This window comes from Oncorhynchus kisutch, linkage group LG6 (genome assembly GCF_002021735.2).
Source record: "Oncorhynchus kisutch isolate 150728-3 linkage group LG6, Okis_V2, whole genome shotgun sequence".
NCBI lineage: Eukaryota > Metazoa > Chordata > Actinopteri > Salmoniformes > Salmonidae > Oncorhynchus > Oncorhynchus kisutch.
The window spans coordinates 10,282,031-10,297,433 of NC_034179.2; the positions used below are offsets into that span (position 1 = coordinate 10,282,031).

Consider the following 15,403-nt stretch of genomic DNA (forward strand, 5'->3'; position numbering starts at 1 on the left):
TTCTAACCTGCTACGTTAGTTCTAACCTGCTACATTTAGTTATACCTACCTTCTACTTTAGTTATACTAACCTGCTACTTTAGTTATACTAACCTGCTACATTTAGTTATACCTACCTTCTACTTTAGTTATACTAACCTGCTACTTTAGTTATACTAACCTGCTACGTTAGTTCTAACCTGCTATATTTAGTTATCCTAACCTGCTACATTAGTTCTAACCTGCTACGTTAGTTCTAACCTGCTACATTTAGTTATACTAATCTGCTACGTTAGTTCTAACCTGCTACGTTAGTTCGAACCTGCTACATTAGTTATAACCTGCTACGTTAGTTCTAACCTGCTGCATTTAGTTATACTAACCTGCTACATTAGTTATAACCTGCTACGTTAGTTCTAACCTGCTACGTTAGTTCTAACCTGCTACGTTAGTTCTAACCTGCTACATTTAGTTATACTAACCTGCTACATTAGTTCTAACCTGCTACATTTAGTTATCCTAACCTGCTACATTTAGTTATCCTAACCATCTACATTTAGTTATCCTAACCTGCTATATTTAGTCATACTAACCTGCTACATTTAGTTATACTAACCTGCTACATGTAGTTATCCTAACCTGCTACATTTAGTTATACTAACCTGCTACATTTAGTTATCCTAACCTGCTACATTTAGTTATCCTAACCTGCTACATTTAGTTATACTAACCTGCTACATTTAGTTGTACTAACCTGCTACATTTAGTTATACTAACCTGCTACATTTAGTTATCCTAACCTGCTACATTTAGTTATCCTAACGTGCCACATTTAGTTATCCTAACCTGCTACATTTAGTTATCCTAACCTGCTACATTTAGTTATCCTAACCCGCTACATTTAGTTATCCTAACCTGCTACATTAGTTATACTAACTTGCTACATTAGTTATACTAACCTGCTACATTAGTTCTAACCTGCTACATTTAGTTATACCTACCTTCCACTTTAGTTATACTAACCTGCTACTTTAGTTATACTAACCTGCTACATTTAGTTATACCTACCTTCTACTTTAGTTATACTAACCTGCTACTTTAGTTATACTAACCTGCTATGTTAGTTCTAACCTGCTATATTTAGTTATCCTAACCTGCTACATTAGTTCTAACCTGCTATGTTAGTTCTAACCTGCTACATTTAGTTATACCTACCTTCTACTTTAGTTATACTAACCTGCTACTTTAGTTATACTAACCTGCTACATTTAGTTATACCTACCTTCTACTTTAGTTATACTAACCTTCTACTTTAGTTATACTAACCTGCTACTTTAGTTATACTAACCTGCTACGTTAGTTCTAACCTGCTATATTTAGTTATCCTAACCTGCTACATTAGTTCTAACCTGCTACGTTAGTTCTAACCTGCTACATTTAGTTATACTAATCTGCTACGTTAGTTCTAACCTGCTACGTTAGTTCGAACCTGCTACATTAGTTATAACCTGCTACGTTAGTTCTAACCTGCTGCATTTAGTTATACTAACCTGCTACATTAGTTCTAACCTGCTACGTTAGTTCTAACCTGCTACGTTAGTTCTAACCTGCTACGTTAGTTCTAACCTGCTACATTTAGTTATACTAACCTGCTACATTAGTTCTAACCTGCTACATTTAGTTATCCTAACCTGCTACATTTAGTTATCCTAACCATCTACATTTAGTTATCCTAACCTGCTATATTTAGTCATACTAACCTGCTACATTTAGTTATACTAACCTGCTACATGTAGTTATCCTAACCTGCTACATTTAGTTATACTAACCTGCTACATTTAGTTATCCTAACCTGCTACATTTAGTTATCCTAACCTGCTACATTTAGTTATACTAACCTGCTACATTAGTTCTAACCTGCTACATTTAGTTATACTAACCTGCTACATTTAGTTATCCTAACCTGCTACATTTAGTTATCCTAACCTGCCACATTTAGTTATCCTAACCTGCTACATTTAGTTATCCTAACCTGCTACATTTAGTTATCCTAACCCGCTACATTTAGTTCTCCTAACCTGCTACATTAGTTATACTAACTTGCTACATTAGTTATACTAACCTGCTACATTAGTTCTAACCTGCTACATTTAGTTATACTAACCTGCTGCATTTAGTTCTCCTAACCCGCTACATTTAGTTCTCCTAACCTGCTACATTAGTTATACTAACTTGTTACATTAGTTATACTAACCTACTACATTAGTTCTAACCTGCTACATTAGTTCTAACCTGCTACGTTAGTTCTAACCTGCTACATTTAGTTATACTTACCTGCTACTTTAGTTATACTAACCTGCTACGTTAGTTAAAGGTTAACCTTCTACGTTAATTCTAACCTGCTACATTTAGTTATACTTACCTGCTACTTTAGTTATACTAACCTTCTACTTTAGTTATACTAACCTTCTACTTTAGTTATCCTAACCTGCTACGTTAGTTCTAACCTGCTACATTAGTTCTAACCTGCTACGTTAGTTCTAACCTGCTACGTTAGTTCTAACCTGCTACGTTAGTTATACTTACCTACTACGTTAGTTCTAACCTGCTACGTTAGTTCTAACCTGCTACATTAGTTCTAACCTGCTACATTTAGTTATACTTACCTGCTACTTTAGTTATACTAACCTGCTACGTTAGTTAAAGGTTAACCTGCTACGATAGTTCTAACCTGCTACATTTAGTTATACTAACCTGCTACTTTAGTTATACTAACCTGCTACTTTAGTTATACTAACCTGCTACGTTAGTTCTAACCTTCTACGTTAATTCTAACCTGCTACATTTAGTTATACTTACCTGCTACTTTAGTTATACTAACCTTCTACTTTAGTTATACTAACCTTCTACTTTAGTTATCCTAACCTGCTACGTTAGTTCTAACCTGCTACGTTAGTTATACTTACCTACTACGTTAGTTCTAACCTGCTACGTTAGTTCTAACCTGCTTCATTAGTTCTAACCTGCTACGTTAGTTATAACCTGCTACATTTAGTTATACCTACCTTCTACTTTAGTTATACTAACCTGCTACTTTAGTTATACTAACCTGCTACATTTAGTTATACCTACCTTCTACTTTAGTTATACTAACCTGCTACTTTAGTTATACTAACCTGCTACATTAGTTCTAACCTGCTATATTTAGTTATCCTAACCTGCTACATTAGTTCTAACCTGCTACATTAGTTCTAACCTGCTACGTTAGTTCTAACCTGCTACATTTAGTTATACTAACCTGCTACGTTAGTTCTAACCTGCTACGTTAGTTCTAACCTGCTACATTAGTTATAACCTGCTATGTTAGTTCTAACCTGCTGCATTTAGTTATACTAACCTGCTACATTAGTTATAACCTGCTACGTTAGTTCTAACCTGCTACGTTAGTTCTAACCTGCTACATTTAGTTATACTAACCTGCTACATTAGTTCTAACCTGCTACATTTAGTTATCCTACCCTGCTACATTTAGTTATCCTAACCTGCTACATTTAGTTATCCTAACCTGCTATATTTAGTCATACTAACCTGCTACATTTAGTTATACTAACCTGCTACATTAGTTCTAACCTGCTACGTTAGTTCTAACCTGCTACGTTAGTTCTAACCTGCTACATTTAGTTATACTAACCTGCTACATTAGTTCTAACCTGCTACATTTAGTTATCCTAACCTGATACATTTAGTTATCCTAACCATCTACATTTAGTTATCCTAACCTGCTATATTTAGTCATACTAACCTGCTACATTTAGTTATACTAACCTGCTACATGTAGTTATCCTAACCTGCTACATTTAGTTATACTAACCTGCTACATTTAGTTATCCTAACCTGCTACATTTAGTTATCCTAACCTGCTACATTTAGTTATACTAACCTGCTACATTTAGTTGTACTAACCTGCTACATTTAGTTATACTAACCTGCTACATTTAGTTATCCTAACCTGCTACATTTAGTTATCCTAACCTGCTACATTTAGTTATCCTAACCTGCCACATTTAGTTATCCTAACCTGCTACATTTAGTTATCCTAACCTGCTACATTTAGTTATCCTAACCTGCTACATTTAGTTATCCTAACCTGCCACATTTAGTTATCCTAACCTGCCACATTTAGTTATCCTAACCTGCTACATTTAGTTATCCTAACCTGCTACATTTAGTTATCCTAACCTGCTACATTTAGTTATCCTAACCTGCCACATTTAGTTATCCTAACCTGCTACATTTAGTTATCCTAACCTGCTACATTTAGTTATCCTAACCTGCTACATTTAGTTATCCTAACCTGCCACATTTAGTTATCCTAACCTGCCACATTTAGTTATCCTAACCTGCTACATTTAGTTATCCTAACCTGCTACTTTTAGTTATCCTAACCTGCCACATTTAGTTATCCTAACCTGCTACATTTAGTTATCCTAACCTGCCACATTTAGTTATCCTAACCTGCTACATTTAGTTATCCTAACCTGCTACATTTAGTTATCCTAACCTGCTAGCGTAGCACCCTTTATTATCGGCGTATTCAACAGCGTTTAAGAAATATATTACCTTCAACAGTGTTGTCTCGTGATCGAGCTATCAATATTTTGTGATTATTGGTGTCGTAAAAATGTTAGCTAACGGGTTAGTGATTCCTCGTGGGAGACGCTTGGGTGTTTGAGCTGGTCATCATGAGGGTCCTCGTGGGGGACGCTTGGGTGTTTGAGCTGGCCATCATGAGGGTCCTCGTGGGGGACGCTGGGGTGTTTCAGCTGGCCATCGTGGGGGTCCTCGTGGCCTGACTCTATGGCTGTCTTCGGGTCCACCATGTCTGGGTTAGTGATTAGCATGTTTGACATTTCAGTGGAAATACTACTACTTCTGTATCAGCTTTTTGATATGCGGTTTAGCAAAGATAAACCTCCCGTATTATAGGGATACAATCTCCAGTTATTGGACACCTTACTATTTTGTTCAATTACAAGATATATCCATTTCATTTTGTTCAAAAAAGAGACACCAACCTCGTGTCCGAAGTGTTTACTAGATAGTTGGCTAGCCTTTCAGTAAAAAAAAAGACCTGGTTCTTCACCAACATCTTCTTCAGTGTTGTAACCAAATAAAGTCTTGTTTATTTTACAGATTAATCTTATGTTTTGAGAAAGCAGATAATAGTTTAATACTAACATATAAATAAGTATGAATAATTTAGGTAAAAAGTTGGACATTAAATGATGTGTGGTCTGTCTCGCAGTCGAATTTGACAATATACAGCGTGTCCTACAAAATGTGTGTGTGTATATTAAATTTTTACCTCTATTTTACTAGGCAAGTCAGTTAAGAACAAATTCTTATTTTCAATGACGGCCTAGGAACAGTGGGTTAACTGCCTGTTCAGGGGCAGAACGACAGATTTGTACCTTGTGCTGACAAGGATTCGAACTTGCAACCTTTCGGTTACTAGACCAACGCTCTAACCACTAGGCTACCCTGCCGCTGTTATCTACTTTCTCAAAACATAAGATTAATCTGTAAAATAAACAAGATGGAAAATATATATATATATATATATATATTGAAAACTCTCAAAACCTAACTTAACTTACATAAACTGCAATGAAAATCTGTGGTCAGCTAGCTAGAAGCGTGTCTTCAGTCCCAAAATGTACTGTTGAGCTCGGTGATTTAATCATCCAACCTCTAGAGAGTGTCCGAAGTTGGAGGGAAATTAGCTACATTTAGTTCTTCTAACTGTCTACATTAGTTATCCTAACCTGCTATGAAAAAGTCACTTCCGGTCATAGCTCTATACCACCTAGTCAAAACCATGAATGCTTGTCATGACTTTGTTACATTAGCACTCCAATGGCATTATGGGTAGAATCTGGAGGCTTAATCGTTCTCCTCACCCTTCTTTTGTGTCTTAACAATATTATTCAGATTTAATGAGTTTGTGTATTAATTTGTGTACTAGCTAACTAGTTGTATTTTTTTCGTTATATCTCTTCCAGGTTCTTGCATCATCACATCAAAAACATGGGCGATATGAAGACCCCAGACTTTGACGACCTCCTGGCAGCCTTTGACATCCCAGACATGGTGGACCCGAAGACAGCCATAGAGTCAGGCCACGAGGACCCCCACGATGGCCAGCTGAAACACCCCAGCGTCCCCCACGAGGACCCTCATGATGGCCAGCTCAAACACCCAAGCGTCCCCCACGAGGACGAGGCACACACCCCCCCTGGAGCTCCAGACGTGGGCGTCAGCGTCATCGTCAAGAATGTCCACAAAATGGACGCCGGTGGTGAAGAACACACACGACCAGAGGAGGTGGTTCAGGCTGACCCCACCACCATGGTGAACCACAATGGGCTTCATAACGGGTACCTGTCAATGTCACCTAACGACCGGTACAGTAAGAACAACGGAGCCGAAAAGGCTCTGAGAGATGTGGAGGCTCATCCTGGATTGGCTATCACCTCCAACTTCATCTCCCACTCTACTTTTAACCAGTTCAGTCCCATTTCCAGCGCTGAGGAGTTTGACGATGACGATAAGATTGAAGTTGATGACTCTCTGGACAGGGTGAAGCAGAGCGCCCTGCCATTTTTTAGGACAAACCCTCTGACAGAACCACCTGCCAAGAGAGAGGAGGAGCTGACCACAAAAGCCGTACTGGCAGACTCCCATAGCACGGCCAAACCTGCGAACAAGTCTAATGGAGACTGCGACAAATCAAAACTTGATAAAAACAACAACAAGACTTTGGTCACCGTTAGTCTGAACCTTTACGAGTCCTCTAAATCAAGGAAACTTGAAGAAGAGAAAGCCAAAGAGACAACGGCCCCTCGCACCCAGGAGGGGTCAGGGAGGGAGGCTGGGGAGCCCTGTGTCCAGGCTGTGTCCACCAGTCTCTCGCAGGCCAAACAAGCCAATTCATCAGCCAAACTTTCCTCCTGCATTGCTGCTATTGCAGCTCTCAGTGCTAAGAAAGCCACAGTATCAGACACCACTAACTCTGTAGTCTCTGAGTCCCCCGCTACCACCCAGAGAGACTCATTTACCACCATCCCTGACATCCACACCCAGAGGGAAGCACCCAAGGAGGCCAAGGAGAGGGAGAGCCCCAGGGACCTGGTCCCGGAGAAGCCCCCAGACCAGGAGTCCCCCTCAGCTCTGGAGGTATGGATTGTGTATAAGTCAAGTGTGTAAATGTTTTACTGTACTGTCTACTTGTATACATCAGTACTATGTGTCTAAGACTAACCTCTAGGAAGGGTTAGATGCTCCATTTATGTTATGTTATGTTTATGTTATTTTATGTTAGTCTGTCCACAATAGATTAGTCCCAGACAAATTTCTGCCCGGGGACAAAAAAGTTAATCCTATCCTATTCTATCCTATTCTATCCTATCCTAGGTGGCCAGGAGGCTGCAGTCCAAACAGCCAGAGGGCCCCGGCAGCCCAACCACCAGCGAGGACAGCAGTAGAGGCTCTGGTTCCCCCTCCTCCTCCCCGTCCACACCCGTCATCCCAAAGGTCCGGATCAAAACCATTAAGACCTCCTCTGGCCAGATCAAACGCACCGTCACCAGAGTGCTGCCGTTGGCCCAGGTAGAGTCAGACCCTGAACGCCTGAAGAGAGGGTCTTCCATCATGGTCTCCTCCTTCCTGTCCTCCCCGAACTCGACGCGGACTTCCTCCCTGCCCACCACCACCCCAGGTGTTGCCATGGAGATCAACAAGCAGATGACCATCAAACCTGTGGCCACTGCTTTCCTCCCTGTGTCGGCAGTCAAGACGGCGGGTTCCCAGGTAACCAACCTTTTCCTTTGTACAGTGCCCTCTGTAAGTATTGGGACAGTGACTATTTTGTTTTGTTTTGGCTCTGCACTCCAGCAGTTTGGATTTGAAATCAAACAATGACTAAGAGGTTCAAATGCAGACTTAAAATGAATGAATCATTAAAAATGATGTGTGGGAAGTTATAGGTGCACCAATATCATACCCCTCGCCATTACAATAACAGGGGAGGTTTGCATTTTTTGGGGGGGTATGACATTTGTGCGTCTGTAACTTTCTCACTCATCATTAAATGTGGAAACTGTAATCTGGACACTGACTGTAGGTCTATGAATTTTCTTTCAGAATCTTGAGAGAATGCAAATGCACAGTTAGGGATAGTTTGTAGAGGTGGTGTAACGATTGTCCTCCTCCTCTTCTGATGAAGAGGAGTAGTAGGAAGGATCGGAGAACCAATGCGTGTTCATATTGCTTACTTTTAATAGAACACTGAAAAGTACAAAATAACAACGTGAATAAATGAAACAAACGAAACAGTCCCGTGTGGAACAAACACTGACACGGAAAATAATCACCCACAACTCAAAAGTGAAACCAGGCTACCTAAGTATGGTTCTCAATCAGGGACAACGAATGACAGCTGCCATACCAGGCCAAACACAGAAATCCCAAATCATAGAAAAAGGAACATAGACAACCCACCCAACTCACGCCCTGACCATACTAAAACAAAGACATAACAAAAGAACTAAGGTCAGAACGTGACAGGTGCTGTCTTTTATCAGCGTCATTAAAGCCGATAGTATTTCAACCACATCCATATGCATCCAAGCTGAACTGAAATCTAATCAGAAACATGTTGGGTCGTTTACACAGCTTTCTATTACCTTACATCCGGTCAAACAGATGTAATTTGGAAATTTTGCAAAGAAAACCTTCCCCACTCTTAAATTGGGGGGGGGGGGGGGGGCTAGTTTAGCGGAATAAAATGGTTCACCCGATATGGATGAAAATATCCTCAAATTAAATCTGACAGTCTGCACTTTAACCTCATATTTTGTAGTATAAAGCCAAAGAAGAAACAATGCTTCACTGTCCCAATAATTATGGAGGTATATGGGAGTGTTTGAACTTGGTCTTTTACCAAATAGGGCTATCTTCTGTTTACCACCCCTACCTTGACTCAACACAACTGAATGACTCAAACGCATTAAGAAGGAAAGAAATTCCACAAATGAACTTTTAACAAGGCACACCTGTTAATTGAAATGCATTCCAGGTGATTACCTCATGAAGCTGGTTGAGAGAATGCCAAGAATGTGCAAAGCTGTCATCAAGTCAAAGGGTGGCTACTTTGAAGAATCTCCAATATAAAATATATTTTGATTTGTTTAACACTTTTGGTTGCTACATGATTCCATATGTGTTATTTCATAGTTTTGATGTCTTTACTATTATTCTACAATGTAGAAAATAGTTTTTTTTAAATAAAGAAAACCCATGAATGAGTAGGTGTGTCCAAACTTTTGACCAGTACTCTCTATATATATACATACAGTTGAAGTTGGAAGTTTACATACACTTAAGTTGGAGTCATTAAAACTCGTTTTTCAACCACTCCACAAATTTCTTGTTAACAAATTATAGTTTTGGCAAGTCGGTTAGGACATCTACTTTGTGCATGACACAAGTCATTTTTCTAACAATTGTTTATAGGCAGATTATTTCCCTTAAAATTCACTGTATCACAATTCCAGTGAGTCAGAAGTTTACATACACTAAGTTGACTGTGCCTTTAAACAGCTTGGAAAATTCCTGAAAATTATGTTATGGCTTTAGAAGCTTCTGATAGCTTAATTGACAAACGCCTGAAGGTACCAAGTTCATCTGTACAAACAACAGTACGCAAGTATAAACACCATGGGACCACGCAGCCGTCATACCGCTCAGGAAGGAGATGCGTTCTGTCTCCTAGAGATGAAAGTACTTTGGTTCGAAAAGTGCAAATCAATCCCAGGACATCAGCAATGGACCTTGTGAAGATGCTGGAGGATACAGGTACAGGTACAAAAGTATCTATATCCACAGTGAAACGAGTCCTAAATCGACATAATCTGAAAGGCCACTCAGCAAGAAAGAAGCCACTGCTCCAAAACTGCCATAAAAAAAAGCCAGACTACGGTTTGCAGCTGCACATGGGGACAAAGATCGTACTTTTTGGAGAAATGTCCTCTGGTCTGATGAAACAAAAAGGGAGGAAAAAGGGGGATGCTTGCAAGCCGAAGAACACCATCCCAACCGTGAAGCACGGGGGTGGCAGCATCATTTTGTGGGGGTGCTTTGCTGCAGGAGTGATTGGTGCACTTCACAAAATAGATGGCATCATGAGATAGGAAAATGATGTGGATATATTGAAGCAACATCTCAAGACATCAGTCAGGAAGTTAAAGCTTGGATGCAAATTGGTCTTCCAAATGGACAATGACCCCCAAGCATACTTCCAAAGTTGTGGCAAAATGGCTTAAGTACAGCAAAGTCAAGGTATTGGAGTGGCCGTCACAAAGCCCTTACCTCAACCTATAGAAAATTTGTGGGCAGAACTGAAAAAGCGTGTGCGAGCAAGGAGGCCTACAAACCTGACTCAGTTACACCAGCTCTGTCAGGAGGAATGGGCCAAAATTCACCAAACTTATTGTGTGAAGCTTGTGGAAGGCTACCCGAAATGAAAGAAATAAAAGATGAAATAAATCAATCTCTTTACTCTTATTCTGACATTCTTAAAATAAATTGGTGATACTAACTGACCTAAGACAGGGAATTTTTACTAGGATTGTCAGGAATTGTAAAAAAAAACTGAGTTTAAATGTATTTGGCTAAGGTGTATGTAAACTTCCGACTTCAACTGTAAGTGTTCAAACCCTTTGCTATGAGACTCGAAATTGAGCTCAGGTGCATCCTGTTTCCATTGATCATCCTTGAGATGTTTCTACAATTTGATTGGAGTCCACCTGTGGTAAATTCCATTGATTTGACATGATTTGGAAAGGCACACACCTGTCTATATAAGGTCACACAGTTGGCAGTGCATGCAGAGCAAAAACCAAGCAATGAGGTCAAAGGAATTGTCCTTAGAGCTCCGAGACAGGATTGTGTCGAGGCGCAGATCAGGGGAAGGGTACCAAAACATGTCTGCAGCATTGAAGGTCCCCAAGAACACAGTGGCCTCCATCATTCTTAAGTGGAGGAAGTTTGGAATGACCAAGACTCTTCCTAGATCTGGTCGCCCGGACAAACTGAGCAATGGGGGAGAAAGGCCTTGGTTACGGAGGTTGCCAAGAATGGTCACTCCAATGGTCACTCTGACAGAGCTCCAGAGTTTCTATGTGGATATGGGAGAACCTTCCAGAAGGACAACCATCTCTGCAGCATTCCACCAATCAGGACTTTATGGTGGAGTGGCAAGACGGAAGCCATTCCTCAGTGAAAGACACATGATTGGGGTGGCAGGTAGCGTAGTGGTTAGAGCGTTGGACCAGTAACCGCAAGGTTGCTAGATTGAATCCCAGACTTGACAAGATAAAAATCTGTCGTTCTTCCCCTAAACAAGGCAGGTAACCCACTGTTCCTAGGCCGACATTGTAAATAAGAATTTGTTCTTAACTGTCTTGCCTAGTTAAATAAAGATTGTTTGACAAAAGGCACCTAAATACTCTTAGAACATGAGAAACAAGATTCTCTGGTCTGATGAAACAAAAGATTGAACTCAATGGCAATGTTAGCACAGCTGAAAACTGTTGTTCTAATTAAAGAAGCAATACAACTGGCCTTCTTTAGACTAGTTGATTTTTTCTTGAGCATCGGCATTTGTGGGTTTGATTACAGGCTCAAATTGTCAGAAACAAATAACTTTCTTCTGATACTGGTCAGTCTATTCTTGTTCTGAGAAATGAAGGCTATTCCATGCGAGAAATTGCCAAGAAACTGAAGATCTCATACAACGCTGTGTACTACTCCCTTCACAGAACAGCACAAACTGTCTCTAACCAGAATAGAAAGAGGAGTGGGCGGCCCCGGTACACAACTGAGCAAGAGGACAAGTACATTAGAGTGTCTAGTTTGAGAAATAGACGCCTTACAAGACCACAACTGGCAGCTTCATTAAATAGTACCTGCGAAACACCAGTCTCAACGTCAACAGTGAAGAGGCGTCTCCGGGATGCTGGCCTTCTAGACAGAGTTGCAAAGAAAAAGCCATATCTCAGACTGGCCAATAAAATATTAAGATGGGCAAAAGAACACAGACACTGGACAGAGGAAGATTGGAAAAAAGTGTTATGGACAGACAAATCTAAGTTTGAGAGGTTTGGATCACAAAGAATAACATTCGTGAGACGCAGAAAAAATGAAAAGATGCTGAAGGAGTGCTTGATGCCATCTGTAAAGCATGGTGGAGGCATTGTGATGGTCTGGGGGTGCTTTGGTGGTGGTAAAGTGGGAGATTTGTATGGAGTAAAAAGGGATCTTTAAGAAGGAAGGCTATCACTCCATTTTGCAACGCCATGCCATACCCTGTGGAAAAGGGCTTATTTGGAGCCAATTTCCTCCTACAACAGGACAATTACCCAAAGCACAGCTCCAAACTATGCAAGAACTATTTAGGGAAGAAGCAGTCAGCTGGTATTCTGTCTATAATGGAGTGGCCAGCACAGTCACCGGATCTCAACCGGTGTTGTGGGAGCAGCTTGACCGTATGGTACATAAGAAGTGCCCCTCAAGCCAACCCAACTTGTGGGAGGTGCTTCAGGAAGCATGGGGTGAAATCTTTTCAGATTACCTCAACAAATTGACAACTAGAATGCCAAAGGTCTGCAAGGCTGTAATTGCTGCAAATGGAGGATTCTTTGACGAAAGCAAAGTTTGAAGGTCACAATTATTATTTCAATTAAAAGTCATTATTTATAACCTTGTCAACATTTTGACTATATTTCCTATTCACTTTGCAACTCATTTCATGTATGTTTTCATGGAAAACAAGGACATTTCTAAGTGACCCCAAACTTTTGAACGGTAGTGTACGTCAATTACCTCTTACCCCTGCACATCCACTCGGTACTGGTACTCCCTGTATATAGCCATGTTATTACCTCTTACCCCTGCACATCGACTCAGTACTGGCACTCCCTGTATATAGTCATGTTATTACCTCTTACCCCTGCACATCGACTCTGTACTGGTACTCCCTGTATATAGCCATGTTATTACCTCTTACCCCTGCACATCCACTCGGTACTGGTACTCCCTGTATATAGCCATGTTATTACCTCTTACCCCTGCACATCGACTCTGTACTGGTACTCCCTGTATATAGCCATGTTATTACCTCTTACCCCTGCACATCGACTCTGTACTGGTACTCCCTGTATATAGCCATGTTATTACCTCTTACCCCTGCACATCGACTCTGTACTGGTACTCCCTGTATATAGCCATGTTATTACCTCTTACCCCTGCACATCCACTCGGTACTGGTACTCCCTGTATATAGCCATGTTATTACCTCTTACCCCTGCACATCCACTCGGTACTGGTACTCCCTGTATATAGCCATGTTATTACCTCTTACCCCTGCACATCGACTCTGTACTGGTACTCCCTGTATATAGCCATGTTATTACCTCTTACCCCTGCACATCCACTCGGTACCGGTACTCCCTGTATATAGCCATGTTATTACCTCTTACCCCTGCACATCCACTCGGTACTGGTACTCCCTGTATATAGCCATGTTATTACCTCTTACCCCTGCACATCGACTCTGTACTGGTACTCCCTGTATATAGCCATGTTATTACCTCTTACCCCTGCACATCCACTCTGTACTGGTACTCCCTGTATATAGCCATGTTATTATTTTTTATTTTTTTATTTTTTTACCCCGCTTTCTCCCCAATTTCGTGGTATCCAATTGTTTTTAGTAGCTACTATCTTGTCTCATCGCTACAACTCCCGTACGGGCTCGGGAGAGACGTCCTCCGATACACAACCGCACTGCTTCTTAACACAGCGAGCATCCAACCCGGAAGCCAGCCGCACCAATGTGTCAGAGGAAACACCGTGCACCTGGCAACCTTGGTTAGCGTGCACTGCGCCCGGCCCGCCACAGGAGTACGATGAGACAAGGATATCCCTACCGGCTAACCCACGGAGCTCCCGGTCACGGCTGGTTACAACAGAGCCTGGGCGCGAACCCAGAGTCTCTGATGGCACAGCTGGCGCTGCAGTACAGCGCCCTTAACCACTGCGCCACCCGGGAGGCCAAGCCATGTTATTTATATGTTATTGTTATGCCTTATTCACTGTATTCACTGTGTGAATACAATTGTATTTCCCATCCTCTCCTCCCCCTATTCAGGTCATTAACCTAAAGCTGGCCAACAACACCATGGTCAAAGCCACAGTGATCCCTGCTGCGTCGGTACAGAGTGCCAGCAGCGCCATCCTCAAAGCTGCCAACGCCATCCATCAACAACAACAGCAGACCGTCATGGTGCCCGCATCCAGCCTGGCAAACGCCAAACTCACTGTGCCAAAGACTGTCCACCTCACCAACCTCAACCTACTCCCCCTGACCAAGACCACCTCTGTGTCTGAGCTCCACCAGGTTTGGTTTATTAAGATACCTCATTTTGTACATCAGAACTAATCTTCTATGCTAACATGCTATAGACAACAAAATATAACGTCATACAGTAATAATGAAATAAACATGAGGAATAATTCTAATAAATAAATAACTCAATAGATTAATAACAACAATAAATCCCTAACATTTCATTCAGTAACTCCTTGAATGTCTGTTCGTTTCACCAGGTGCTGTCCAGCTCCAAGCCCCAGGGGCAGCAGCCGGTGAAGCAAGCCCTGCTGGCTGCCCAGGCCCAGAAGAAGGGTGTCTCTAGAGTCCAGGTGTTAGCCAGCTCCCAGAGTTCTGTAGTGGAGGCCTTCAATAAGGTCCTGAGCAGCATCAACCCCGTCCCAGTCTACGTCCCCAACCTCAGCCCCCCCTCGGCCGCCTGTATCTCCCTACCCTCCCGCGGCTATAGGTAAAATGCTAGCTAGCTATATAGCATTTTAATTGTTTCTTCCTATTTTATACAGTGTCCGTGGGCTTCTTGAAATGCAGTGTATATAATATACATGTTCGAATGAATGTACATTCATTTATATTATTATTTTCAGGTGCCTGGAGTGCGGTGACTCGTTTGCCCTGGAGAGAAGCCTGAGCCAGCATTACGACCGCCGCAGTGTCCGCATCGAGGTCACCTGCAACCACTGTGTCAAGAACCTGGTCTTCTACAACAAGTGCAGTCTGCTCTCCCACGCCCGGGGACACAAAGACAAAGGTGACTTTTCTTCATATATGAAATACCTAAAGCGTTCACTGCCGTTGATACTCTGCAATGCTTCTAAATTGAGACTAATAAAAACCTCTTATCTCCTCTTGTACTTTCCTCTTTTCTTCTCCTTTTGTCTCCTCTCCTCTCCTCTTCTAACCTTGTCTCTTCTTCTC

The 15,403-nt window shown here is 41.5% G+C and overlaps 1 protein-coding gene across 2 annotated transcripts in view; it reads left to right on the forward strand.

Annotated features, from left to right (window-relative positions):
- Positions 1-15,403, forward strand: part of znf532 (zinc finger protein 532) — a 39,774-nt gene that overhangs the window by 11,292 nt on the left and 13,079 nt on the right. For both annotated transcript variants that reach the window (XM_031826130.1, XM_031826131.1), the window contains 5 exons: positions 6,042-7,215; positions 7,453-7,848; positions 14,249-14,497; positions 14,707-14,936; positions 15,073-15,236. In XM_031826130.1, the coding sequence (XP_031681990.1) occupies positions 6,067-7,215; positions 7,453-7,848; positions 14,249-14,497; positions 14,707-14,936; positions 15,073-15,236 (2,188 nt within the window). In that variant the 5' untranslated portion in view covers positions 6,042-6,066. The remainder of the gene's footprint in view (positions 1-6,041; positions 7,216-7,452; positions 7,849-14,248; positions 14,498-14,706; positions 14,937-15,072; positions 15,237-15,403) is intronic.